Genomic DNA, 26,048 nt, shown 5'->3' with positions numbered 1-26,048 from the left:
AAAAAAAAAAAAAAAAAAAAAAAAAAAAAAAAAAAAAAAAAAAAAAAAAAAAAAAAACCTTCCCTCACTCTTCCCAGGGTTGGTTTCTCATAGGGCCTCACGGCCTTCGCGAGGCGAGGCGCCTTACCTGAGCATGGTTGTGAGAGTAGCCGCATCAAGGCCCAGTTTGTCCGGAGCCCCTTTCAGCCAGCTCAGCTTCGACCCGTCGACCTGTTTACCTTGGCCTCCTCGGTTGGCGCTGCCTCTCCTGTCGGTCTTCCCGGTGTCGGTGCTCCTGGTGGTCTCTTGTCTTATTCCACTTGCGAGCTCACTCGACTGGCCCTCCGTAGCCTGTTCATCTCCTCGGGGGAGTTGGTCCGATATGGACGGGCCATGCCCTGCACGTTGCGTCATGACGAGAACGGACGACGTGAGTTGGATGCACACAGAGGAAGCACGGGACGGGAAGAAGCCACTTGCCCGGCAGTGGTCGTAAGCTCCGGTCTAGTACGAGACGGAGACGAGACGGAGCGAAGTGCTGAAGACATGGCCCGTGGATCGCAAGCGCTGGACCGGAAGAGCATGATAAGCATTATAATGCCTATAACCATAGGCAAGGTCCAAACCCGGGAATGGCCTGGGCCCAGCGACTTCGTCATAGACCGGAGGATTCGGCACGGGGGTTTGGGGTTTGGCAAAGCCGAGCTGCGGGGTCTTCCTTGTAACGCGCTTGTAGTGTGCCAAAATGTGCAGGCGGTCGCTGCGCCGTGTCAGCAGTTGCCAAAGACTCGACTATTAGATACCTAGACACCTGATATCTAAGGTGATACCTCACACGGATCAAAGGTGTGAAGCAATATAGGGTTCTGAAACCTATGCAGTCCACGCCAGGTGTGTGTAGCCTACCTTGTGCATACGTTACACACCAACTACTTAGTGTATTTGCAGTCGTCCAGGCAACATTTTCAGGCGCGGCGATCACCCGCTGCGAAGCCAAGCGCCTTGGCTGCTGCTTGAATGCCGGCCCCACTGTGCCTGACACTCAGATCTCCCAGAACCCGGTGACCGATCAAGGTCTGGAAAACCGTAAGTTCAACCGGAGAGATTTCGCCTTTTAAACAATTACTTCGAGGGAACAAAGTGGCTTTTCTTAGCTGAAGTTAAACAAGCACTCGTTGCGCGACAACAAGATGAGATCACATATTATGGTGCAACATCGTACAATATTATCGCCCGGTCCGTTGGCCATTGGCCAGGCCCGCTGCTGTTTGAGGTGTTTGGGTGAACTCTACCGCCCGGTTGCGTAGGATGGATGAAGTGATGCGGCGCGGCCAACAACAGCCGGGCCCGGGGGCGACCGCCGTCATCTTGCTGCAGACCGCGCCGGTTTTGGTGACTCGAGAGGAGGCAATAAGTGTCAGTCGGCCGCGCCTTAACTGCCTTGAGCAGACGTTCCCGTTGCAGTTTTGCCATGGCCACCAGGGCAACCTACGAAAAAAGAGGACCAAAGTAGGGCCACCGCGAGACATGGCAGGCGATATTGGCTCAAACAGCAGCTTTTATCGTGGCTCATCCTAACGAATTCTCATATCTTATGCACGATGCCGACATACTACAACCCTCCTGCTCCAACCCGTTCCTCCGCCCCAGTCGCATCCCGCTCCATCTCATTCTCGCAAACCAGAAGGGGCAGCAACACCACTGCCGCCACCACCAGTAACCGGTCCAACCCATCTGCTCTCGAACCCGACAGGCATGACAGACCCGCCGCGGGCGGATACGAGAAGAAGTTCCCTTACCTCTTTCTCGGCAGCATCGCCGCCGCCTCGCTGCTAGCTCACAAGTACTGGCCCAAGGGCTTCCCCCATGGCGAAAAGGAGGACTGGGAGCTGTCGGACCTTGCTTTGCGGGCCAAGCACAGGCGGCTAGTCGAGAAGGCCGAGAAAACTGAAAAGGCAGCTCGTCAGGTAGCGCGAGAGTGCCTTCGCCGCCGTGAGAGGAGAGGTGGTGGTGGTTGGTGCGAAAGAGACTGCAACGCATGTGACGATGCCGCGGAAGGGTTGCGAGGCCGCTGTCGCGGGTACGAGCGCGGACGTGGCAAGTGCTACGCATGCGCGGACGAAACGTATGGGCACGTTGACGACGCCCTGAGCTGGGAGCGGCCCCGAGACCGCTGGGGGTCGTCGACCTGGAGCGCCCGCGGCGAAAATCGAGACCGTGACCGTGACCGTGACCGGGCTTGCAGCACATGCGGATACTCTGTGTTCTCATCCCGGCCAGCTTCTAGTCGCGACCTTGCCGACCTTTCCATGGCAACCGCTGCTTACCGCCCGTCAGTCCCAGAACGATACCTGCTCGAACAAAGCTCGTCGACAGCCGGTGTGTCGCACCCAGGGCTACGGTACTACCTCAAACGGAGTTCGTCGATTACAAGTTCGAATACAGGGTCGAGGGTCTTGAGCTCAACACAGCAGAGCCACTGCGACGACAGCCGCCCCGGAGAAGTCTACGTCTACCGAGATCGGCCGACGAGGTGGAGGCGAGCTTCCTCTGACATGAGCAGAGACGGGCGACATGTTGGGGGGTACAGCTGGGACTATTGAGCCAGTTCATTCATTGTTGGGCCAAATGATTCTGGAAGGGCTGGTCGGGCCCCCATTCTTTTCTTTAGCCGGTGCCTGTCTGATAAATAGAGCAGCATCTCCGTCGAACTGAGACCGGTGACCCTCCAATGTTGGTCTGTGAGAGCGATGTCGAGGACCCGAGCCATTTTATGCCTGCAAACATCCGGAAGGATGCACACCGGGACGATCGCATAGTCGTGACAGAGCACCGCACGAACCCAGAGGGTTAGATGGATTTCGAAATCCCACTTCATCGCTAGGCTCTCCGCCCGCGGCATGTGAACCGGCTTAACTCGGTGGTTCAGGAAGCCATTCCAACAGAAACAACTAGAAGGGTTCAACCAGAGACGTCGCCAGGTGGGCAGCCAAGCCCGTCAGCATCATCATCATCATCATCGCCGTCCCCGAGAACATTCTTCCGCTTCCTGCTCTTCAAACCTGCCTTCTTGGAGGTCTTCGTGGGGGTCGTGTCGGGGGAGGTTCGGAGAGAGTTGTGCATGGAGCCTTTCGTGGATCCATTCGGCGGCTCCGGATCCCTCGTCCCGAAGCCGTTCCAGTCCTTACCCGCGGTTTTTGCTACCAAGTAGGGATTGATATCCGCCTTAAACCACCTCTCGGCCCTTGTGGTGCTCCTTGAACCACCCTCGAGCGCGGAGAGCGCTGCCCGAGTGGTGCGCATCCGCTTCGAACTATTAGCACCCTTGCCACCTTCGCTCACGAGAGTGCTCAGCTTGGCCCGCTGCCTTTGAAGGTGTGACTCGTAGGCGACGATGCTGCGAACGTACGGTGCCACGTCAAGAGTGATAAGCTTTATGGTGCGATCAAATACCGAAGGCTCGAGATAGGATACTGGTTGAAGCGGAGAGGTATCTGGAGCGGCAATGGGGTCGAACGCGAAGGCAAAGTCCATGCGATCGATGACTGCAGTGCCCGGAAGCGTAGACGTGAAGCTCTTCTGGAGATACCGGATGGCCTGTGTCTCATCAAGAGGACGGAGTATAGCAGCCGCTTGTTGCCCGAGCGTTCCAGCATGTAGCGACAGCGATGACTTCGCAAGAGATTTTATTGTACAGGCAATCGAAGTCGGAAGTCCGCTGTAGTGAGTGATGACGGGCGAATCGAGATGTGTAATGCCGAGGACAAAGTCCTCGCGAATCTTCGCTGGCTGCTCGGGTTGAGTGGTGTCCATCGGCTCCTGTAACACACGCACGATTAGCTTGAATACGCCGGTATTCCATTTGCGGTCATGTTTACCTCCTTGAACGCAGCAAAGGACTTGGAAGAGCACACATCTGCTACACTTATCGCCGAAGCAAGGTCATCGTACGCCTCCAATGCGGGCAGTCGACCAGCAGGGGTCATGGAAGCCGGAGCTAAGCTCTCTGCCCAACATGCGAATTCCGGCGAGTCCTGCCAGTGTCCCACATCGAGACCCCATGACTCCCAAGTTTGACGGAGAACTTCTTCTTCAACGAGCCGCGGAGGGATTTTGGAATCCGTGATAGGGTCCCGCCCTAACAGGTTCATCCCTAAACGGTATGTATCCTGACTCACCACCCTGACCACCTCCTTATTCTCGTCCAGGTCGACACCCATTGGCCAGCGTGGGTAAAACCAGTCCAAGCCGCCTTTTCGGTCACCCACGCCAATCTGACACCAGAACTGCAGATCCATCGTTGCCGCCCGCAGATCACCACCGCGAGAGTCGTAAAGCTGCTCGACCGATTCCCTCGTCAGGGCATGGCCTTCGTTTGCCGCGATGAGAAGCAGGCGGTCGACCGCAAGATCCTTGGGGGGAGTGCTGAGTCGAAAGATGCCGTGAAGCGTCAGCGTATGGAGTGGAATGAGCGTTTCATCGTTGCAAGTCATAATGAATGGGCGTTTAGCCTGCGCGATAAGGCCAACAAGTGTAGTCCAGAATTGCTTGTCCTCCTCGTAAAGAATGTCGACTTCTTCCAAGAGGATCAACGATTGCCGCTGAGACTTGGAAGGCTCCTTTTTGACTTCGGCTTCCAAACCCTTGTTTTGACTTTTCGCTGGCTGCCTGGATTTGCTCCCTTTCGTTTTCGTTTCAAAGAAAGCTTTCATAGTTGATTGCTTTCCGGACTTGATGTCCTTGGCCACGTCGTCGTCGTCTGCTGCCGTATCTTCATTGTTCGGCGCCTCGGACGAGTGGTGTTGTTGGACATGGTGATTCCTTGTCATGTCGCCAATCTTCTCCAGCACGTCTTTTCCGCTCCTTCGGCTGCTCGCGTTGATCTCGAAAACTTCGAAGTCCAACTCTTTGGCCACGGCGTACACTGCGGCAGTCTTGCCACATCCCTGCGGACCGCTGATGACCAGCGTGTTTGCGGTCTTGTCACCATCCCGGCCTTTCAGTCGGTTGCTGGACCTCATGACCGTCTTGCGGACAATGCCCCGGAAGCCACTCGGAGCCCAGTCATCCTCGCCTTCGGACAGATCATACCACTCGTGACCTTCATCCTCACTCGAGACGATGAAACCGTCGAGTTTCTTCCTGCGCTTCCGTCTGCCGGCATCCGAGGACTTCGTCTTCTGGCCAGTTTTCGGCTTGTCGGATTCTCCCGAGCCTGTATCTACCGACTGCACCATCAAAGCCTGAAGCCAGTCTCTCAGGAAGAATATCTCCCGTTCCGGCTGAAGCACCTCAGTGGCATTCGTTGGAGCATACTTCTGTACCCAGTTGGCAGTCTCACACTGTGACATGTCGAATGCTGAGAGCGACGAAGATATGCGGCTGAAGAGTCGGGCAAGCTGGGGAGGAGCTCCCACGCTACCGTGATTCCCACGGATAGAGGCCGTTTCTGATGCGGAGGCTCTGTTTGCGAGGGAGGGCTGAAAAGTTTTCAGTTGGGAGAGTACTCTGGATTGAAGCTTGCTCCCACTCTCAAAGTGCTTCTGTGGGAGACGAAGCTCGGGAGGAGGAGGGATAAACTCATCCGTGTTGACGGTTCTCACAGTCTCGGCAACGAGCGGTAGCTCCATTGAATCAGCGAGAATACTGATTACGGACTCTCTGGGCATCATCTTTATAGCATTGCCCTTCGATTTCCGAAAAGGAACCAGCATGGGCTTGTTCTCAAGTCCTGGTAACTCGTCCACGTCGCCTCGGACGTGCACCATGCCTTGCCACGGCCAAGCTGGAAGTTTGGCGCCTGGGAACTTCAAGCCTAGATTTCTGATACCGAATTGCGGCATTGGAACCTTAGAAGCCGACACCGCACGGGACTTTCTCGGTGAGCACGGTGTTGAGCAGTAATGCATCGTATTACTGCTCGAGGACGGATCAGGCTTCTTAGGTTTAGGATCCGTAGCAACCGAATTGGTGGCCTTGGTTCGACCCAGAAAGAAGGGGTGAGTGGCTTTTGATGGTTTCGCTGTTGGTGTCTCGTCACCAGCTTTTGGTGAGTCTTGCTTGATGTTGAGGGAGTTCGTCTTCTTGTGGCCGGTGAAAAGGTGCCGTGTTTTCCCGCCGAGGATGCCATCGATCAATTTGCCCAGATTGACGCGAACATTCGGATCAGTTCCGTAAACAATACGCACAATCTTGGAAGCCGGCTTTCGGCCACGCCTGCCCACCATCTTCTCGATTTCATGCGCCTCTTTTGCATCAGGCCGGGGCTCCTTAGGCTTTGGCGGCGAACCTATCGTGCCTGTTTTTGGGTTGAAATGCAACATCTTCCTCGGTTTTGTCGGGGTGCCCTCTGCTGCTCGTGGGGATTCAGTCGGCTCGGGAACACAGCCAGTGATCAAGGCCTTGGAGGGGTCTGCGATCTGGGGAGGCTTCATGTCGGGATCATTGGTCGGTCCTCCACGGTCATCAGGAGTCACATTGTTCGTCTCGTGGGAGACTTCATCCTGCCCGGATGGATTGGCACTCGAGTTGCCCTGCCGCAACTGTTTCTCACCTTCCACTCCGTTGCTGAGCTTCAGGAAAAGATGCCCAATGTCTCCCCCGCTTGTCATATTTTTTGTCCGCTTGGTTGGTCGCGTTCTCTTCTGCGTATCCTCTTCTTTCGGCTCCTGGTCGGCCTTGCGCCGTCGGCTACGACATGAATCCGTATTTTGCGTGGCATCATCGTGGCTCGTTTTCGTTTCTGCAGGAGTGTTGGGCGGGAGAACAGCGGTCCCATCTAAAGCCTGTGCATCGCTCTGAGCTGGCTCAATAGAAACGGATGTGCACGCACGATTCTGCGCAAAGAACGGATGCACTGGTCGTGGAGCCGCCGAGTCGGCTGCATGGGCATTCTCAGCCATCGTGAGCACTGCAACGGCACCCATTGGACAAATTCTCGGGGCTATAGAACGGACTGATTGGTCGAACTGACCAGTCGGGGACTGAAGTATAGAGCTCGAAGTCAGCACCAGCAGATACAAAGTGAGACGAGGAGTTGACGTACGGCGCACGAGATAATGGGAGGCTAAAATACGTCCTGGGCCGCGGCAAAGGCGTGGTTGTGAACTTTCATGCTGAAGGAAGGAGTAGCCGGTTATAGATGCAGTATTCAAAATGAAAACGAGAACGCATAAGGTTCTTGGTCGATTGGAGGATACGCAGGAACCCTCATTGTTCGTGACTCTCTGCGAACATGCTCTTCCGGTCTTCAGGAGGACGCGTGCTTGATCCGCGTCGCGCTTCCTTCACGCCGTGCGCAGTTGGCTGGCGCGCTAAGTGCTCCACTTGCATCATCGAACCGCTGGGCCGCGAGGCATGCATGGCTCGCACTGTCCAGCCGGGCTGTGGTAGTTATCGGTTGGGATCAAAGATAGGCCGGTGTTCCCGATAAGCCCACCGCTCTGGCTGCCAATCTGGGCCCCACCTTAATTTTTGCGACGGAGCAGCCTCTTTTTTCCGCCCAGTGAAGCTTCGCGGCAATGGCGACGCCTTGGCCGTGACATCTCCCAACCAGGTCAATTACACTTACGACAGACCCAGTCATGGCGGCTAAGCTTCAGATACACAAGCCATATGTGCTTCAAGCACTCCCGCAACCCCTCGACGGCCCCAACGGCCCGGGTCGCTATCTTGCCGGGGAAGTCTTCGGCCAGAAACAGGACGGCAAGCGGCGGAAAAGGACCGAGCTCGCCGTAGCAATTGACGGGGTTGCTGTATATCTATACGATGTTAGACTCTTGACACCCCTCCTCGACCTTGCTCCTATGCTGACCAGCCATAGATCATCTCCTCTCAGGCCGTCACGTCCTATCTGGTTTCGCCCCAATCCGTCTTCACCTGTGCGCCGTACTCGTTACGCTGGAGACAGGCGTCGTCGAGGACGGCAACGCGGTATACATATGTTTCGCTCTCGACCAAGAGTGCTTCCTCCTCATCCTTGAAGCAAGAGATTAAGTTGTTCAAGGAGGAGACCTCGGGGACTGGGACGACTACCGCCACCCCCGTTTCCCGTGCGCTGGGCTGCGATGCGCCGATTGTCCACATCTTCGCCAGCTCGCCGCGTGCTGCAATGACAAACTTGGTGCGGGACAATAATTCCAATCACGACCTCGTTCTCTTGGCTGCCGACGGCACGATCTTGTGCTTAAATGGGGAGACGCTCGACGAAAAGTGGCGGGCGTCGTCGTCGGTTCTCTCAAAAGAGCTTCTCACAGACTCAAAGCTAGGTCTACGTGTGGATTTTGTACAGCCTACCCTGGCCGCGGATGTCGTCGACGGAATGTTTGGCGGCAGGAATGAGCTTTTCGGGGTTTTCCAGGAGAAGATCCACCGCGACGGCTTCAACCCAGACTTTCTCGTCGTGATAACCGCGAGCAAGGCGTCCCAGGCGCGGCACTTGCACATTCTCGCGTTGCCATCGGAAAGGGAGGCACAGCAGACAGGCAACGAGCGGCTCATTTCGGTATTCGCTGCTCCACTTCCCGCCGAGACGGGGTGCACGAGATACCAGCTGGATGTCAGAGCCGGGACACTTCAATCGCTGTCTGGTGGCACAATCGCCACTTATGCCTTTAACAATGGCATTCCTCGATTAGAAAACAGGCTTCAAGTTCCGGCGCTAACCTCATTTCTCCGGCTATCCAAGACATCCGTCCTCGCAGCTGCGGGTGATGAGTTTGCGGTCTACAATCCCATCTACAGGTCGCTCCAGGCCAGCACCCCTGTTGACCCTGAGATAGGTGGAGATGACGGCAGCGCTTTTGAATTCGTCACATACCTGGCAAGCCGGGAAATCGTGGTTGGGTTGTGTGGACAAAACCTCATCGCCGTCCAGATTGAAGCGCCAAAGAATCGAATCACTAAGCGTCGTGCAGAAGGCTTGCTGACTGACGCAATTCGCCGCGGCATTCCCCGAGACCCATCTTGCGAGAAGCGAGTTCGAGCCGACCATCTACCTTCTGCTATTCTCGCGGAGCCTCTACCTGGTTCCACCGAGGCACCGTGTGCGGAATGGCAGGCCCAGTCTGCCCAGGCTGACGAGTTCCTTCGCAACAACGACCTTCGGTCCTGGGAAAGGCTTTTGGCCGAGGCCTTTAAGGTTCCTATCAAATCTAGCGAAAGCGAAGGTGAAAAGGGAGCGCTCACGGATGGGGCCGCTTCCACCGCACAGCTACCCGAATGGGCATGGCCATCATCAAGAACTGAGTATGCTCGCGTCGATAGGCGTTGGGTATCCTATGCCATCAGCAAAGTTTTCACCTGGAGTGGACAGAGTCACGGCCCGGACAGCCTCCGGCTCGCATGCCAATTCCCAGAAAGTAATGTTCTCACTTATCTCGTTGATGCCGGGCACCTGTCGACCTCAAACATAAAATCTGCTTTCAGGGACGAGCTTCGAGAGGTGGACGAGGTTGAAGATATCATCGGAAAGGACATCCCCATCCTGCTGGCCCAAGCCGACCCAACTATGCAGCTCCTTCTGGGATACCTTTCTGGAACTCAGCTCGGATCGACGGAGCTGGTTTCGTCCATCAAACTTCTGCTTCGCAGTCTCGGCTTGTTCGAGGATCCATCGAAATCGCTGATGCGGCTCACGGAGAATGGCGAAGAGATGCATGGACAGGAGAATGAAGCCATCAACATGGAACTGGATCGGGCAGAAGAAGAATTACAGATTACGGAGCATTACCTGGGTGGGCACCGGACAAGAGGCTTGGGAGTGGCTTTCAGCAAGTTGGCGGCTTGTCCCTCAGCCGCGACAGTTCAAAGCCTTCGCCGTCTCTTCAAGCCCGAGGAGATTATTGGCCTAATGAATGTGTTGCGGGCCGAGCTCATTAAAGACGGCTGGACGACTCGGTATCTCGACCGAACGGGCGCGGACCAAAGCGAAATCGAGGCGCCTCCCGATGGCAGCATTCAGCTCATTGCAGACCTGATGTCCAGGTGTATTGACTCGGTGGGCCTGGGGGGATGGATGGCATCGGACGCCATGCTCGCAGGCTCCCGCAACCAAGAAGACTCGGCCGATTTCTTCAGCCAGTTCCAGGCGGAGGTCAGTGTGGCCCTGGAGGGCATTATGGAGGCCGTACATCTCCAGGGAGCCCTGGCCGAGGCTGTCAGCTACGCAAAGAGAGCGAGGAAGGCTCTCGCGGGGTTGGCAAAGGGCAAGGCCGTCTCTCAGCCCATCACCGAAGAGCTCCCGCTGGGGCTCAAGACGGATACTCGGGTCTCTACGGAAAGGGTGAGGTCGGGTGGTGAAATTGTCCCTCGGAGCAGCAGGCAGGTTGGGCACTTCGTCAGCAAGAAGCGGGGCATTTACTCGGTGCATCGCATTTCGGAGGAGGCACTGCGTGGTGGGGCCGGCGCCACGGTCGTCCAGGAAGCCCACTGAGTCTGGAGATGGGGGTTTTTCCAAGCAAGGAGGCTCATGTTCATGCTTGTATCCAGATATGTTGGCTGTGGATGTTAAAAAGGGTGATGCTGTGATTCTGGACTGTGCAACGATACCCACAGATGAGCGTTTCAAACCTCGTCATCATATCAGCGTTAGGCTGAGCAGTCTCATCTCGCTCGCTCGCCCGTCCCAGATCAGGCAACATACACTGCACCTCCTGTTCTTTGTGTCCACCGATGCGTCTCGAGGGAGGTTGGCCACAGAGCAGAGAGTGATAACTAGTGTATGTACGTCCAATGTAACCGCATCTTGCCCTGGAGGTCTAGTTTGGGTTAGTAGTAATCCGTCCTCCAATGGACAATGCGCATGGGCACAGCCTGCGATCTTGGGACGCCGAGGTGGAGGGATTACAGAGTACGATGTCGGATGGTCGGAATACCTGGTGCTTTTATGCCCTTTAATCTACGCCCAAAAGCGATACCGAGATGGCCCGCAGAATACACACTACGTGACCACGAGTGTTCTTGAATCGGGCTGATTTCCAAGTTCAGTGCAAATTGAGAAAGCAGGCCGGGCGACGCGACCCGTCCCACAGTCTTTCCGAGCGACACGACTGCCTCTCATTTCGTATTCTGTTAGTAGCGTACGGCATTTAGGAAGGAGAGATGACCCGCCGATGAGCTCGAAGCTTCCAGGCTACCGCTTTTTGCCATCGTCACGAACTGGAGATTCCGAGGCCTTCCGCAGCTCCACCGTACTGAGTGAGACAAGTCCTCGCGAGTGTAATCCGGTGGTGTGACGGTATGTATGAATGTATGTACCTTATGTACAGTACACATGAGAGACCTCTCATTCTCTTCCTCTGCTTTCCGCCACCCCAAGCGTTATTGTTCTCTGCAACATTAGGAAACCAAAAGGAAACCGAGATTTATACCAACCCCGATGTCTCCTCATCATTTGTGTAGACTGTTCTTGTGGCAGGCTAATTCAGCTGCTAATGAGAATTTTCGTAGCGTGAGGCGAGCCGATCGCAAACATCAGAAGTTGATAGAGTGGGCAAGTACGCCGTAGTGGGAATTGGAATGTTGCAGAGGGCCCGCTCGAGGACAGGTCCCGAGAGGGTGGCGCAGGGCCAAGCTGGCCGCAGTGTCTTCGCTGTGGCCAAAAAGTTTCGATGGAAGCCCCCGAAAGCCCTGCTTTGCAGAGGCGCCTGATTGGTTGGACGTCGTCAACCGGGCAAAGCCTAAAGGTGCGATGCATTGTCATTGGCTAGCCCTAACGGCGACCTCTCCACATTTATTACGTGCAGCCAGTGAGTGATGGAGAAGACGGGAAGCTGGATCTGCAGGCCGCTGCAACGGATAGACGTCACTTGAACTCTTTGTGTCTTGCCTTGTCCCACACGAACAAACAAGTTCATGTTCTGATCATCCTCGGCCATCCTTTGTCGAATGGCGAGGCTTCGACACGCCGCTTTCGAAATATTGCGTAGGCTTACAAAACTCAGTCCAGGAATAGTGTCGGGTGGTTCACAGCGTCAACCTCTGTGATCTTTTAACTATTCGCCCGAAATCGTGACCTCGACTGCTGCAGTGCATTTGCGGCGACCTGGGACTCGGGTGTTGTTGTCGGGGTCAAGAACTGATGGAGATGGCCTATTTTGACGAGCCGCGATGGGGCAGCCCCACGATTGAGCCTCGTGGATACACCGGGCACTCCACTCGTGCTCTAGTGCTACTTAGTGCCACATGTTTGATGACATGCTGCAACGTTGGCCATGGGTGCCAATCCAAGGGAAGGGCACACCACCATTAACCACCTACTACTACGCGCCTCCTCAGATGCCATGTTCGCTCTCTCGTTCGCGATTCGCTAGTGGCTTCGAGCCCAAAGAACGCCAGCTGGGTGGAATATCCCTGCCTCCTTCCCGGCCCGATCCTGCTAAGTGCACCAACGTTTATTCTCCCTCTTTCGTGCCCGCCCGTTGCCTGTTGGGCCGTCTCTTGACTCATCCGCTGCGCTGCTCAGGAGACTTGCTGTCCTCAACTGCTGCGCCCCACGTATAGTCATCCTATCCTTCCCCAAAACCTAACAAGGCCACTGGAGGCCTAGCGTGACCGACCTCGGCCCCGATCCTGCCTCCGGGCTTACGATTCAGCCTCCTCTTTCTGCAGCTACGTGCAGGTGACCACCAGAGCCGCACAAGAAGCCCGCGGCGGAACGCTCGCCCGACACCTTTGTGTGCAATACGACACGGGCGGTGCGCTCCATGACAAGATCCGAGGACTCCCCAAGCATCGAATCTGTCGGTGCTTTTGCGCGACAACTCCGTCGACGCGCTCGCGATGCTGGTACCGATTTCGTAGACCTGGCAATAGCCATCCACAATCTGAAGAACGCACTGAAGCACCTGGAGGCCGAGGCTCGGGACTACGACTCGCCCCTCTATTCCCAGGCCGACCCAGCCACCAGCAGCGGGACCCAGAACTCGGCGTATTCCAGACAATTAAGGTCTCTCGTTGAGGACAGCGACTTTGCCCTCAAGCAGGTCGACACCGTTCTAGGGACGCACGGAGAAGGCCCCCGCACGAGCGCTGTAGGCAGAAATCTTGACCGGGGGGAAACTATTCGGAAAATCGATCTCATCCGAGGGGATATTGTCTCCCAGTGCATGAAAATTGACATATTCCTTGACACCGTGCAGCTACACAGCGGAACCAAGCTGCGGCCTCGGCTCGCCGACGTCGACCGCCGACAAATGGAGGTGATCAAGAACAAAGTGGATGCCATCGCCAACCGTCTTTTCCAGGAGAGGAATGATTACTCGCCAGTCGAAGCGGATGAAGAGGAACTATGGCGTAGTTTCAAAAAGGAGCTCGAGCGGGAGGGTTTCTCGCCTGAAGTGCTGCAGAACAACAAGGTACGGATGGGCCCGGATCCCCGTCCTCTGCTTGCCCAAGACATCAGGCTGTGTCCCGTGGAAGGAGCTAATCCATGTTCTATAGGAGGTCTTGCGTGCGTATATCCGCGAGCTGGAGTCTCACCAACTTCCGGGTGACGGCACACCACCCTCAGTTCGCGGCCTGCTCCATGGAAACGAGAAGCCGTCAATGACTGTTCAGTCTGCACCGTATCCAACCGACGATGAAGAAGCCAGGATGAATTTGAATCCGGCTTCTCGCAGAAACGAAGGCCGGAGACGTGTACCAAGGCCCGAGCGGACTGACTCCATCCTTCTCGACCACGCCATTCAGCAGCTGAGCTTCGAGCAGTCCTCTTCCTCAGACCTTTCTGACACGGAGTCTACCGCGGCAGCCAACACAGCCCTCATCTCAACCAGAGACCTCATGGCGCTTGATCGTTACTGTGACGGAAAGGTTCCTTCTCTCACGGGGGTTGGTGCTTCGCTCCTGCCACCCGCCCGTGCCCCTTTTTATTTTGTTGCTCCGGGCACGTCGCCTGATACGAGACATCTACCCTCCGGAACTCAACCGCTACCTATCCCAGGAGCTGTTTACCCTGGACATGATGGCCAGCCAGTGACACTTCCCCCGCCGCACCCCAGCGCCCTGTCGCCAGGCACTCCTCCGCCCCCTTATGGCAGCAGCCTGAGCGCCTCTTCCAGAGATGCCTCCTGGGATCTCGCGACCCTGTCAGCCTCCGCTCTCACGACAGCCCACGATTTGCCGCAGCCGCCTCATCTTCCGTCACGGCAGTACAGTCGCCTCGCTCCCGACAGCAAAGGGCAGACCATCCCGCTGGACGCCACCTGGACCAAGATTAACCGTAAGCTTGTGTCCCCTGAAGTGCTCGAAGAAGCCGGCGTGCGATACGAAGCTCGGCCCAGCTTCGTCGCTGTGCTCGGCGTCCTGACACGGGAGCAAATCGAAGACTACGCGCGGAGAAGCTTTGAAGTGCGCAGAGCAAGGGGCTTTCCGGGGAAAACAAGAACAAGAGACACCGAAAGGCAACACGGCGCAGGGCGTCAAGAAACGTATCGAGACTATTATGGAAGGAGGGGGACAAAAGGAGGAGGAAGAGGAGGAGGAGGAGGGGATAGGGAAGCGGTACGGCGGGATCACGAACCCGAACCAGTTTTTGACGCAAGCGACATCAGCGATGACGAGGACAACGGACGCCGTCGAGGGTTTGGACAGAGCCGTAGCCGCGACCGATATACACCGAAAAACTACGTGCCAGATGAGCACAAGCCGCTGGACAGCGAAGACGAGGAGGGCGGCAAGGTGTACCCCACCATTGTGTCCCCGCCAGCAAGTGTGGATAGTGACAGCCTCTCGCCCTCGAGTACAGTGGGGCCCAAACCAATCCTTAAGAACAAGAATCCGAATCATGTCCGCTTCGGTCGCAGTGGGCCGAGGGAGATTTCTCCGGGGCACTACTCGGAACGGCCGCGGGACCGCGAGAGAGACAGACCAATGCCCCGGGGCAGAGAACGAGACAGGGACCGGTACAGGAGAGACAGGTCGCGAGATGTGTCGAGAGACCGGTCGAGAGTTACTGATCGTGACCGCAACCGCGACCATGACCGGGACCGGGACCGAGACAAGGACTTCGACTATCGCTCTTCTCTCAAGAGGCACTCGGACCGCGAGAGGGACCGAGACCGAGATCGCGATCGTGATCGGTTTCGCGATAGGGACCGAGATCGTAACCGCGACCGCGACCGTGACCTGCCACGACGTGGAGAAGAGGACAGGCCGTCCCGGAGGGCTGCTCTGAAAGACGCCGCCGGTGCTATCGGGGTTAGCGGCGCCGCGGCGACTCTGCTGAGCGTCTTGACACAGGCCGTGACCCACCTATAAGAGGAGGGCAATCGGCCGCTCTGCTTGTGTGGTTGCGCCGAGGAAGGGAGGAGATTATGGAACGGAGGCTTGCTTTCGAATGGGTTTCATGATGCATGCCCCTTTCTCCTCTCCTTTCCATTGTTACCTCTTTTCTCCGACATGTATTCGGCCCACGACCGAGGAGGGCTCAGGAAAATGGACATGAGATACGACCAAAGGTTTCTTTGGAAGAGTGAAACCTGTTAGTTTACTCCGTCGCTTTATGGATTTTGAAGTGTGATGGTGTTATGATGAGCTCTTCTAACGAGCAAATCTCTTTTCTTGATCCGAATCTAGAGCCATGCCGCGAAACTGTTAATTTTGAAGTAGCTAAGGACAGAGAACGAAAATTGGAGATACCCAGATAGCATTGCCGTCATTATCCCACCATGATGTTCAACCCTAAAAACATGCCGTGATAGAAGAACCCCGACTCCGGACATGCCACCCGATAAACGCTCGCTCGACGCTTCATGCTCATGACATCCCAACGATGGCACCATTTCCCCTCAGTATCATGATATTCTCCCGTCCATTTCCCCCTTTAAACGTCAACTTTACAAGCAACCCATCTTTGCGCGCCTGCTTAATGGAACACTAGTGCTAATCAACGCCGTCTCGTCCTCCTCTGTCCCCCGGCAGCAGCATCATATAGCCCCTGCTGCTGCATCATTCCATAGCCGCCCATCTCGGAAAGCGTCAGCTTCTCCTGTTTCGCAGCAGAAACCGGCGCCGATCCCGCCCCGTGTCTGCCCATCATCTTGCTCATCAGCTGCTCCTTGTACCGCTTTGCCTCGGGGTCCTCATACTCGAGCTGCGTGGGAGGGGGTGGTGCGTCTCCTGGGTCGACCCTAGCAGCGGCTGTGGTCGAGGTTGCAACACCACCCGCGGCCGCGCCGGGGGCGGGAGTGTCGCCGTTGCTGGTGCTGCTGGCGGCCGAGACGTTGCTGATGGCGCGGCCGAGGATGTTTCGTTTACGACGCTTAGGCTTTGCCAGGGGTCCCAAGTCCCCTGGTGTCTCGTCGCTGCTGCCGTCGGGCCTGGGGAGGGGTGCGGGAACGGCGGTGGCTGAATCTAGTAGTGAGGTGACAAGTTTGGTGGAGATGGCGAGGCGCTCGGCGGCTGTTTCTTGGGCCTCGAGGAGTTTCTCTTCTGCTCCGGGTTCAGGATGCTCCGTCTGTTGTTCTGCAGGCTTCTGCGTGTTCTCTTCGTCATCCTGGGCCGGAAGGTCATCCGGTTGACCAATGTCCCCATCTGTAGCTTCGGAGTCTGCTACTTCACTTGTTACCCTGCTTATCGGCTTGCGAGCTGCGGGACACCCCGGTTTCCGCGGGCTGATAGGGGCTTTGTTGAGGGAGTTAGAGGAGGTTTCGGAGAGCGGTGCACCGGACGGGAGCGTCTTGTTGCCAAAGCTGATGTTGGCATTATCTGTCGGGCATGCGTGGGTAGGCGCTGTCTCGAAGTGTGCCGTGGTTGTGACACTTGAATCATGTCCAGCCATTGGAGGCTCCTTGGGGCGTTGGTTTGGTCCCCCTTGCGGGTTTTCCCTCGCCGTCACGAAGGCTGACTCATCCAGATCGCGAGATTGCCTCAGCTTGGTTGATGGCTTCGGGAGCAGATCCTTGTCAATCCCATCCCTGCTCGACGGCTTCTCCTGCCTGCTTTTGGTGTTGCTTTTGCCCTGGCTCCTCTCTTGAGCCTGCGCAAGCACCTTCGGACTGTCCACATGCTGCTTCAACTCTGGAAACATGAACTGCTTGATTGAGAGATTGGTGCCACTGGCAATAGATTCCCATAACCAATCGGCACGGACAACAGGAACTTTCCATGCCAATGCTAGCTCCAGCTTCTGCTTTCGAACCACAGCCAAGGACGCACAGAGCAGCAGAGAAACGTTTGCGGTAAACCTTTCCTCGTACTTGGCTCCTAGTTGCTGGATGGACTTGTCCACCTGGTTCAGATCGACGCCCGTGAATCCAGCGGTGCAGATCACCAGATCCTCGAAGCCCGGAATTGGGAACCGCGGAAAGGGCCGGCCGATGACATGCTGAGAGGGGTCGAAGAAGTACTTTTTGTGCATGCACCTCTCGATGTAGAACTCGGTGATGATGTAGACATTGTTGGGGAGGCGGGGGTGAGTCTCTGGTGCGGAGGTTTGCGGCACGATGAGGAAGCGATGAGCTAGCTGGGCGCCAGACATGGATACAGCCTCGTCGAGGGAACGGCAGATTAAACCGCCGAGTGACGCGATCGTGTTGACCAGAATTTCAGTCTTTTGCGCCGAGAAGCCGTGTACGTAAAAGCAGCAAGACGCAAAGACGGCTCCGTCTTCAGGGACGCCAAAGGATGAGAGCTTGGACCCCTGGGTATCGACTGACTTTCCGCCCGCCGGTTGCGTGGGCTGTGCGGGATGTGTGGGCTGTTCCATGGCAGCGGGCTGCGGAGCGGCCGGTTGTACCACCGTCTTCTGGAGGGCCGCGGCGGGCGCAGCCCCCGAGGCTTGCGGCTTGCCCAGAATATCTCCCCACAGGTTGTCCCGTTGGCTGTTTAGCTTCATGCTGGCCGTCTTGCGCAACTTCCTTTGTCCTTCCTCTTGCGCCGCATTGTTCCCGCTGAGGCGCTTGCCGAGTGACGAGATCCTCGCCCTCTGCTTGTTCCACGCGCCTACTCCCCTCTCCTCCCGGGGCAAGACAGGGTCATAGAGCTTCTCGTCCAGGATCAGACCACGCTCGACGCTATCGTGGACCCATTCAACAGAGACCGTCGTGATTCCCCAGGCTTTTGCGGCGTGGTACTTTCGACCTTCGGGTTTGTGGACGATGAGATGTGTGACTCGCTTCGTAAGGTCTCCGGTATAGAGACCTCCGTTAGCTTCGATCTTGTCAATGATCCGCTGGCGCTCGTCCGGGTCCTCGAAGCCAGTCATGCAACAGAGAAGCCGCCGGCGCTGGGGCTCGGAACCGTCAGCGGTGGGCTCTCCGCCGCCCGTCTCAAAGGTGCGCAGCTGCCACTCCTTCTCAAGCGCGAGGAAGTCGATCTCGGCGTCCTCCACCCAGATATTACGGACGGCTTCGACCCAGCCGGCGGCCATGACCCTGACATCCGGTCGTTCCTTGGCGACATGGCGATACTTTGGGGTGTCGTAGTCGCCAACGACCAGATGGGTGCAATCGGGCGTCAGGTCGTATTTGTGCTGGCCGCCGAGCTCGGCCGTTTTGGCTGCAATGTCTGCCTAGATGGGACAGGGAGTTGGTCAATAATTCTGGGTTTGACTCTTTCCTGTTTAACATTTCCCCCCGGCTTGCAAACGAGCGACATCGTACTGCAGATGGTCTTGGGCCATTGGGAGACGGAGTAGATCTCGAAACGACGGTGGGCAACTTACTCTGAGTTCGGTGGGTACGCTTGTACAGCAGACTACGACACCTTTGAAGGGTTGGGAAGAGTCGAAAAGGGCTTCAAAGGTCCCTGGTGGCATGGCCATCGCATCTTTGTTGAGCTGCAATGCAGGACGCAGACGACGAGCGGCGTCTTGCTTGCATTCATTTGGGAGGAGAGCGCCAGGCGCGTCGCGTGTGCAGCTGACAAAGTGGGGCAGGTCTTAACGAACTTGGCACGCCTGCGGAAAGAGCTACGCTAGGGTTAGGGGCAGAGTTAGGGGTCCTACTATGTGGATGGCTCCCCTCCTCCTCCCCCTCCTACTCCGTGTTCTTCTCTGAGATATTCTTGCCTCCTCAGCTTAAACCCCAGAAGGATGACTTCCTTCTGGTCCTGAGTGGTGAACCTGATATCCACTACTTCCTTCTCTCCGCTGCTTCCTGGCACAGCCACCCTTCCAAGTTGGCACTCCTCCTCTGTTGCCCATAGAAACCGCATATGTTCGTACGGATCGAGCGTGACCTCGGGGAGTGCCGCCGTTTCTGAGGCCTCTACGTCAACTTCGAAGGTGACCTTTGCCACAACGAGACCTCTGCTTGTCAGAAACACCTGCTCAGCGCCGACCTGCCTCACCACCCTCTTCAACCTCAACCCAGTCTCCTCCCACAGCTCCCTTGCCAGGCCATGAAGCAAGGTCTCGTCCGCTTCATCACACGCGCCGCCGGGAACTTCCCAGCGCAGAGGCATCGAGTCGTGCGCCGCCCGCTGGATGAGAAGGACGCGATCCTCCCCAGTGGCTCGGGAGAAGACGAGAGCACCGGTGGCTGCGCCCGAGATGAGCGGACGTGCTGCGATGAATGATTTGGCTGGGATGTTGAGGGCGGAGACCGAAGGCTCGTGGGTGAACTTGAAGCCGCCTTCCGGGAGAGGGCGAGGAGGAGGAGCCATTATTTTGTTCTTTTTCCCTTTCTTATTCTTGTTCTGTTTGGTTTCTTTTCTCAAATTTAGCTGCCAGGGCGAGCGGGTAGATAGGCGAGGGTGGAAGTTCAAATATCTTTATGGCTGGGTGTCGGCAATAACGCAATTGCGAGCCCGCTGTTGACAAGCCTCGCAACGCTGGCCCTGAATGGGAAAGTGCTGCGTAAAAGTGTTGTGTCTGCGAAGGGCAATGCCACGCACCTCAGGTGGAGGTTGCTGCCTAGGTTCGGGGCACTCTGGATTGCCATTCGAGGGCTCCAAGTACCCTGTGCAAAGTACAGCACCAATAATGTTCATTACAGTACGGATTACATACATGCTAGTACGGATGTCGCTACCAAAAGAACTGGCTCACCGCCAAATTTGACCGGCAGAATGAAACCGCTAAAAGCAACATAAAGTACAGTGGGTCAGAGCACTATAGCCACTAAAGCCTAGGCACTATGGCCGATTGTTAGTGAAGATGCCTTCTAAAACTTTAGCGACCTTCCATGGTCCGTGCAGAAAGGCGGTGAGCCAGTTCTTTTGGTAGCGACATCCGTACATATGTTCACACGTATAGCACCATATTTGGAAGGAAGGTGCCCGAAACCCAACTCCAGGTACCAAACCCTAATGCCCCGCATCGAGTCACCTAACGAGTCCATCCATCAATAAGTCGAAGGATATGGGTCGCTGCGGTTGCGTGTAACCGATCCGTGGCATACAAAGTGAATTTTTGAAAGAAATCCATCAGGTGACGATGAGCCGTTTCTGAGCGCTACACTGTTGAAGCAGGGGATGGGCTCTTGGCGGGGGCGTTTAACTAATTCAAGGTGTGGGTCACCACCGCTGCAACGTCCTGTCTCGTGTTGCAGACGCAGAAGGCAAAGTGCAGGGACCTGCCGTTCAACTGTCGAACCCCTGAACGTTTGATCTTCCAGACCACGTCCATGTGTCGTCGCAGGTTCCTGGCACGGCGGGCGTCCGGGAGCTGCCCGAGCCCGCGCCTGGCAGAGAAGCCCGCTGACAACCGACAGCGCGCTTGCGTCGAGCCTATGTGCGGCACGCGCATAGCGCAGGCCTTGGATGTGGCCGCCACGTCCCGAATGATGTTAATTTGGCGCGCGTATGTATGTACGAAGTCGAATGGTAATGCTGTACTGATTCGATAAATGGATGCATAGTTGTATTATATGTATGTACGGAGTACGGGTTTCCGTACTCGTTTACCATCCGTTTAAATGATGCCTACACAGCAGGTACCTTACAGGATCGCGTTTCGGCAACAGGGCAATGCCTAGCGACATAGGAACAACAACCGCGCGTCGTTCCATCATTCCATGATTGGCAACTGCTGGTTGGGGGGTTGACTTCTGTTTCCGCTTCACGAAGAGCGGCCTTCATCCCAAGTGATTGGAAATGGCTCTGCTTGCAGGCCCTCGTCACTAGTGTGTGCGCGGGCTCTTGTCCTGACTGGGCTGAGACACTACACAGCACCCAAGGGTTTCGGTTACACACCCCTTCTGTTTGTTCCCCTTTCGCCTATCCACCTCCTTGAGGCCGAGTTGATCTGGGGCTTAACTGCGGGCTCCGTTTCTTTTTTTTTTTCTGTTTCGTCTCTCCTCTACTGCTTTTGGTGTTTACTTCCTGCTTGATTTTCTTTTCTTTTGCTTTTGGTGTTGTCAATTTTTGTTTCTCGCATCTCTTTTCTGTTTTAGCGCTCTTTCTTTTCTCACCCTTTCCCTCCCTTCCCCTTCCCGTTTCCACCTGTTGTACGCCTGGAGCACTCGGTGTGGTCAAACGCCAGGGGCCGGCCTGGGAACTCGGCCTGCCTGACTTCTCGTTGCTTCTTTGTTTTCTTTCGTCATCTGGTTTCGTAGCATCATCGGCTGGCCGGCGTTTAGCACGTCCTCTCTTCTCTTTCTTCTCCCCCTTCTCCTTTTTCTTCTCGGATTCAAGGTCTAGGCCCGTAGCCTTGCCACAGCAGTCCATGCACGGGATATCGAGGTAGTCCACCGTCGAGAGCCATTGCTAGCAATGGCCATTCCCGCCCTTTTCTCAGCACTGGTGTTGCTCGTAGGCTTGCTTTGCTGCCATGCCACCGCCGCTCTTCAACAGCTCGCCCACGACGTGGGTTGTGTTCACCTCCCCATCGTTCACTCTACCAAAGTCGACCGCTTCTCGGATAAGCGAGGCATCCAGCTACAGCTAGCGAATCGCTCCGACGTCGCCTACTATGCTCAGCGTACCGACCCTCTCCCTTTCTTCCCGCTCAAATTCTTGTTTCGTCAGCCGCTGACCGTCTCGCAGTCAGCATCGGCACGCCGCCGCAGCCCGTGTTTGTACAGCTGGATACCGGGTCCTTCGAGCTGTGGGTGAACCCGGACTGCACCACGGTGTCAGGCTCCGACGCCGTCTTCTGCGAACGGGCCGGGCGATATGACGCTACCAAGTCCTCGACGGCCACTTCTCTCGGAACCAACAGGACGCTCCGCTACGGGATCGGGGCTGCCAACATCTCCTACTTCACCGACACCATCTCGCTCGCCGGAAGCCCCATGACGCTGCAGGACGTCCAGTTCGGCGTCGCCACCGCGTCGGAGGACGCCTTCTCGGGCATCCTGGGCATAGGGTACGGGAAGGGCATCGCCACCGGGTACCCCAACTTTGTCGACCAGCTGTGGGAGCAGAACGTGACCCGGGTCAAGGCGTATACCCTTGCGCTGGGGAGCAAGGACTCGCAAGAGGGGGTCATTGTGTTCGGCGGCGTCGACACGTCCAAGTTCGCGGGCAAGTTGGCCAGGCTGCCCGTCATCCCCCCGGCGCAGTCCCCGGACGGCGTCCCGAGGTTCTGGGTCGAGATGAAGTCCCTCTCCATCACGCGCCCGAGCGGCCTGAACACGGTTTATGACGGCGGCGCCATGCCCGTTTTCCTTGACAGCGGCTCGACCATGACGCTGCTGCCCGCCAACCTGACCATGGCTGTTGCTAGAGACTTTGGTGCGCAGGCCCCGGACGCGAACGGCTTCTACAAGATCGACTGCGCCCTGACGGCGCTGAACGGGACTCTCGACTTTGCCTTCGACGGCGTGACGGTCAGGGTCCCCTACAAGGAGCTCACGCGCGAGGTAGCCAGTAACCCGCCGTCGTGTTTCCTCGGCATCGTGGCGAGCGACCGGTTCACCCTGCTCGGGGATACCTTTTTGCGGTCGGCCTACAGTACGTCTTGCGCGCGCGTGTCTCGGGGAAGGCTGTCGTCCTGCGCGGATGCTAACAGAGTTTCTCGCAGCGGTGTTTGACCTCGAAACCGACTCCATCTGGATGGCACCGGCCGTCAACTGCGGCTCGTCTCCCGCGGCTCTCAGTAATGTGCAGGACCTGTCGGTCGTGACCGGCGAGTGTGGAGTGCGCGAGACAGCAGAGAGCACGAGTTCTACGCAGGTTCCTAGCACTGGAGTTGACGATACCGAAGCGGAGGCTGTTCCCACCAGTACTACTACGGTTGTGTCCCAGCCGTCGGGGACAACCACGCAGATGGGGACAAGGCCTACTCTGGATAACGCGAGTAATCCTCTAGGAGCTCACCGGCTTACCTGGGTCTTAGTAATAACGGCCGCGTTGCACTTGTTCACGGGAATATAAACACGTTCCAGCCCAGGTTTCCCTGGCCGCGGCCCCCCTTTCCCCCCTTTTCAAATTGTGCAGTAATTTGGTAGATTTACGGATGCAGAACACGAACAACATTTTGAGCGTGCATCGAATTACTTTACTGGATCTCAGGTAACCTCGGTTGGGCGACTAACCGGTTTCCCATAATGGCGACCCGTCTTGACATCGAAGAATCTCCGCCATTTCTAAGGCGAGTCAGCGCCTGTACAAGACCAAAAGTTTGAATGGTGCAGCAGCTCAGGTACTTACGTTTGGAGTCCTCGTGGGCGTCGGTCCGGTCTCCTGTCCTCTCTCCGTGGGAGATTGCGGCAGGCTCTTGTCACCACCATTCCTCTCAATGCCATCTCCAATACGCACATCGAAGCCGGGGTCTGCTTCTGGTCCGAGCCCTGATGCATCCTCTTCGTCGGAAATCCCGCTCTCTGCTTCCATCTCAGCACTAGGTTCCTTGGAGCCGGTTGTGGCGCCCTCTGGGCCCGTCTCGCCCCCGAACCTTCGTCTGCACCGATCGCACAGGCACTTGTCGCACCCCGTTGCACCTTCGCGGTTGCCTTGCACAAGGAACGGCCGTGTCTCCACGTAAATCTCGAGCCCGGTCGCTCGCTTGATTTTGTCCAGAAATGCCCAACACTGCCCAGAGGCGGTTTAATATTAGCTTGATAGACCGCCACCGCCCAGTCCGGCCGCCAACATTTACTCACATTCACGCAGGGGCTGTGGTCCAAGAATATCGATGCCGACCTCCACGCTTCCGGGATCTCGGCTCCCTTCAACTCGCGTGCCCGCCGGAGGTCGGTCGTGCCCAGCACGGCTTTCAAGGCGGCAATGAGCCAGAAGACGGCCAACTTCTTCTCCTAGCACACAGGTTAGCGTATTCGTATTTCCGGGGCCGTCGGAGAAAACGGAAAGCCCTGATTCTGCGCACCACATGGCATGCATAGAAACGTCCGCCGTGTTCTGGTAGCGCTGGGCCGTTGTTATCCCGACAGGACCGGGGCAGCTCGAATTGCAGAATGCTGGTGAAGTATTGGACGAGCTTCATGTATTTGACGTTATCGAGGACATTCTGCCCTCGAGACTCGTTCGCCTGCCAGCCGCTAATTGCAGCTGTGATCACCTCGGGCCTGGTAGCAGACACGATGATCCCGGCCGTTGCCCTTTCGAGGTTCCCCCTCGCGATCCGAAATCTCTTGAATGGTCTCAAGACCCGAAGTGTTGAACCGTATTTCCAGAATACGGCCTTCGAGCATGGGTCATGACCGGCTCTCAGTCTAGGAACCAGTCATCTGTGATTAGCGGCATGGCCCTTGGTCCCGGTGAGAGACATCTTAAGGAGGGAAGAAAGACAGAAGGGGACCACAAACAAGGATTCCAGCGCAGTAGGGTGTCTTACATCTGGCCTCGGCCCATCTTGTGATTGAGGTGTTGATAGAGGTGCTCGCCGGAAACGCGGCGAGGAATCGGGTTCGAGGTGCAAGAGGTTCTCGAGTTTAGAGAAGTTCAATGGCTCTCTAGCAGAAGGGCCATTCCCAAATCTCGCAGAGAGAAAGGCGCCCGAACGCAACCTTAGGCTCGTGAGAGAGAATGCGGGTGAGAGACAGTGGGCGAAAGAGAGAGGCCGGGCGAGAGTCGCCGCAAGAGCGCATGTACGAAGGTTCAAGATAGGAATTCAAAATTAGGTCCAGGGAGGCTGAAATTCAGTCAGCAGCGATTAAGCACCGCGCATTTTCACGTCGAGATGGCCGAAACCAGCAGTGGTCAGAGCACCAGGCTCGCAGGTCGAAGTCAACACACCATTGAGGTTAACTGACTGCGGAGGTAGACCAGGCCAGGCTCAAATGATCAAGCAAGCCAGCAATCCCTTTTATGACGCCTAAACCAGATGCTACCGGGAATCATGACCAGACCCAACCCACGAGGTGTCTTTTAGCTCTGATACTAACCCCAACGAACCCCCCCGTCCAGCCAAGAACGCAGGGATACGCGAGCAGCCCCTTCAAGGAGATGCCCTTACTCGTCATCCTCCGCCTCCTCCTCCTCAGCCTCGGCAACGGTTTGCGCAATCCCTATAGATCTCTGCGTGAGAACGCCAGCACCGCAGTGAAACCAAGAAAAGGGCAACTCACGGTCAAGATCACGCTGACCCTGCTGGGTGATGCGGCGGCCGCCCTTCTCCTCGTCCTTCTCAAGAACCTGGATCTTCTCAAGGGACTGCAGGATCTTGCGGTCGACGCTACCGCTGGCATCAACGTGCTTGGAAGGGCGAGAGCCGCGGTTCTTGGCGCTGCCGTGGACCTTGCGGAGACGGCCAACACCGACGGTCTTCCTCAGGTAAACATGGCGGGCAACGGAAGCGGCACGGACGTAGTACCAGTCGATATCCTGAGGAGGCATCTCCTTGGCGACACCGGTCTTGACAGTATCAACCCAACCTGCATGACGCCCGTGTCAGATGCTATGTTCCGTCGAAGTCGAGATGCACCGCGAGACCGGAGGAACTAACCGGGCACAGGGAGCTTGCCCTGACGCTTCAAGAAAGCCGCGTAGGCCGCTGTTGAATGTTAGCCTTGGGCATGTCCGAGCAAACCACGATTGCGACAAAACTCACCGACAAACTTGTGGGGCTTTTCGTCGGCAGCAACATGTATTAGCAAAATTCCGTCTTCAGAGATCTTTCGACCCCCTCACGCCTGCTCCCTTCATCTTCCAAGTTGCTGCTGTGATGGGTAGCAGCCCATCACCGTCGGCCAGGACGAGTTCCGCCAGTGAGACTCGCGGCGACT

At 56.6% G+C, this 26,048-nt stretch overlaps 9 protein-coding genes across 9 annotated transcripts in view; 4 read left to right on the top strand and 5 right to left on the bottom strand.

The window, feature by feature from the left end:
- Window positions 1–393, bottom strand: part of P884DRAFT_190918 (uncharacterized protein) — a gene marked incomplete at both ends in the record, with an annotated part of 2,944 nt that extends 2,551 nt beyond the window's left edge. Inside the window, one exon of the mRNA XM_069437549.1 lies at window positions 128–393. Within this exon, the coding sequence (XP_069302220.1) occupies window positions 128–393 (266 nt within the window). The remainder of the gene's footprint in view (window positions 1–127) is intronic.
- Window positions 394–1,580: 1,187 nt separating this feature from the next.
- Window positions 1,581–2,582, top strand: P884DRAFT_266418 (uncharacterized protein; the record flags this gene model as incomplete). The annotated part of the gene is made up of 1 exon (XM_069442027.1): window positions 1,581–2,582. One exon carries the CDS (start codon window positions 1,581–1,583, stop codon window positions 2,580–2,582), a length of 1,002 nt encoding a protein of 333 aa, XP_069302219.1.
- Window positions 2,583–2,940: 358 nt separating this feature from the next.
- P884DRAFT_190065 (uncharacterized protein) lies at window positions 2,941–6,881 on the bottom strand (the record flags this gene model as incomplete). Its single annotated transcript, XM_069437487.1, has 2 exons — window positions 2,941–3,798; window positions 3,858–6,881. The coding sequence occupies 2 exons, from the start codon at window positions 6,879–6,881 to the stop codon at window positions 2,941–2,943; spliced, it is 3,882 nt and encodes a 1,293-aa protein (XP_069302218.1).
- A 625-nt stretch (window positions 6,882–7,506) lies between these two features.
- Window positions 7,507–10,628, top strand: P884DRAFT_215840 (uncharacterized protein). The gene is made up of 2 exons (XM_069439285.1): window positions 7,507–7,748; window positions 7,802–10,628. The coding sequence occupies exons 1-2, from the start codon at window positions 7,563–7,565 to the stop codon at window positions 10,409–10,411; spliced, it is 2,796 nt and encodes a 931-aa protein (XP_069302217.1). The 5' UTR covers window positions 7,507–7,562; the 3' UTR covers window positions 10,412–10,628.
- A 2,055-nt stretch (window positions 10,629–12,683) lies between these two features.
- On the top strand, window positions 12,684–15,237 carry P884DRAFT_188877 (uncharacterized protein; the record flags this gene model as incomplete). Its single annotated transcript, XM_069437397.1, has 2 exons — window positions 12,684–13,334; window positions 13,420–15,237. 2 exons carry the CDS (start codon window positions 12,684–12,686, stop codon window positions 15,235–15,237), a joined length of 2,469 nt encoding a protein of 822 aa, XP_069302216.1.
- Window positions 15,238–15,865: 628 nt separating this feature from the next.
- Window positions 15,866–19,584, bottom strand: P884DRAFT_274471 (uncharacterized protein; the record flags this gene model as incomplete). The annotated part of the gene is made up of 4 exons (XM_069442725.1): window positions 15,866–18,490; window positions 18,644–18,757; window position 18,894; window positions 19,130–19,584. The coding sequence occupies 4 exons, from the start codon at window positions 19,582–19,584 to the stop codon at window positions 15,866–15,868; spliced, it is 3,195 nt and encodes a 1,064-aa protein (XP_069302215.1).
- Window positions 19,585–21,193: 1,609 nt separating this feature from the next.
- On the top strand, window positions 21,194–23,351 carry P884DRAFT_235426 (aspartic peptidase domain-containing protein). The gene is made up of 3 exons (XM_069439948.1): window positions 21,194–21,841; window positions 21,907–22,815; window positions 22,886–23,351. Exons 1-3 carry the CDS (start codon window positions 21,634–21,636, stop codon window positions 23,236–23,238), a joined length of 1,470 nt encoding a protein of 489 aa, XP_069302214.1. The 5' UTR covers window positions 21,194–21,633; the 3' UTR covers window positions 23,239–23,351.
- Window positions 23,352–24,073: 722 nt separating this feature from the next.
- On the bottom strand, window positions 24,074–24,450 carry P884DRAFT_254232 (uncharacterized protein). The gene has a single exon (XM_069440878.1). The coding sequence runs from the start codon at window positions 24,305–24,307 to the stop codon at window positions 24,080–24,082; it is 228 nt and encodes a 75-aa protein (XP_069302213.1). The 5' UTR covers window positions 24,308–24,450; the 3' UTR covers window positions 24,074–24,079.
- Window positions 24,451–25,275: 825 nt separating this feature from the next.
- P884DRAFT_188490 (40S ribosomal protein eS19) lies at window positions 25,276–25,814 on the bottom strand (the record flags this gene model as incomplete). Its single annotated transcript, XM_069437366.1, has 3 exons — window positions 25,276–25,331; window positions 25,392–25,697; window positions 25,769–25,814. Coding segments are annotated over 3 exons (408 nt in total), but the record flags the coding sequence as incomplete, so codon positions are not given.
- Window positions 25,815–26,048: the final 234 nt, after the last annotated feature.

Source organism: Thermothelomyces heterothallicus (assembly GCF_042370625.1).
Source record: "Thermothelomyces heterothallicus CBS 202.75 unplaced genomic scaffold P884_scaffold_1, whole genome shotgun sequence".
NCBI classification, from domain to species: domain Eukaryota; kingdom Fungi; phylum Ascomycota; class Sordariomycetes; order Sordariales; family Chaetomiaceae; genus Thermothelomyces; species Thermothelomyces heterothallicus.
This window is presented reverse-complemented; position numbering and strand designations above follow the sequence as displayed.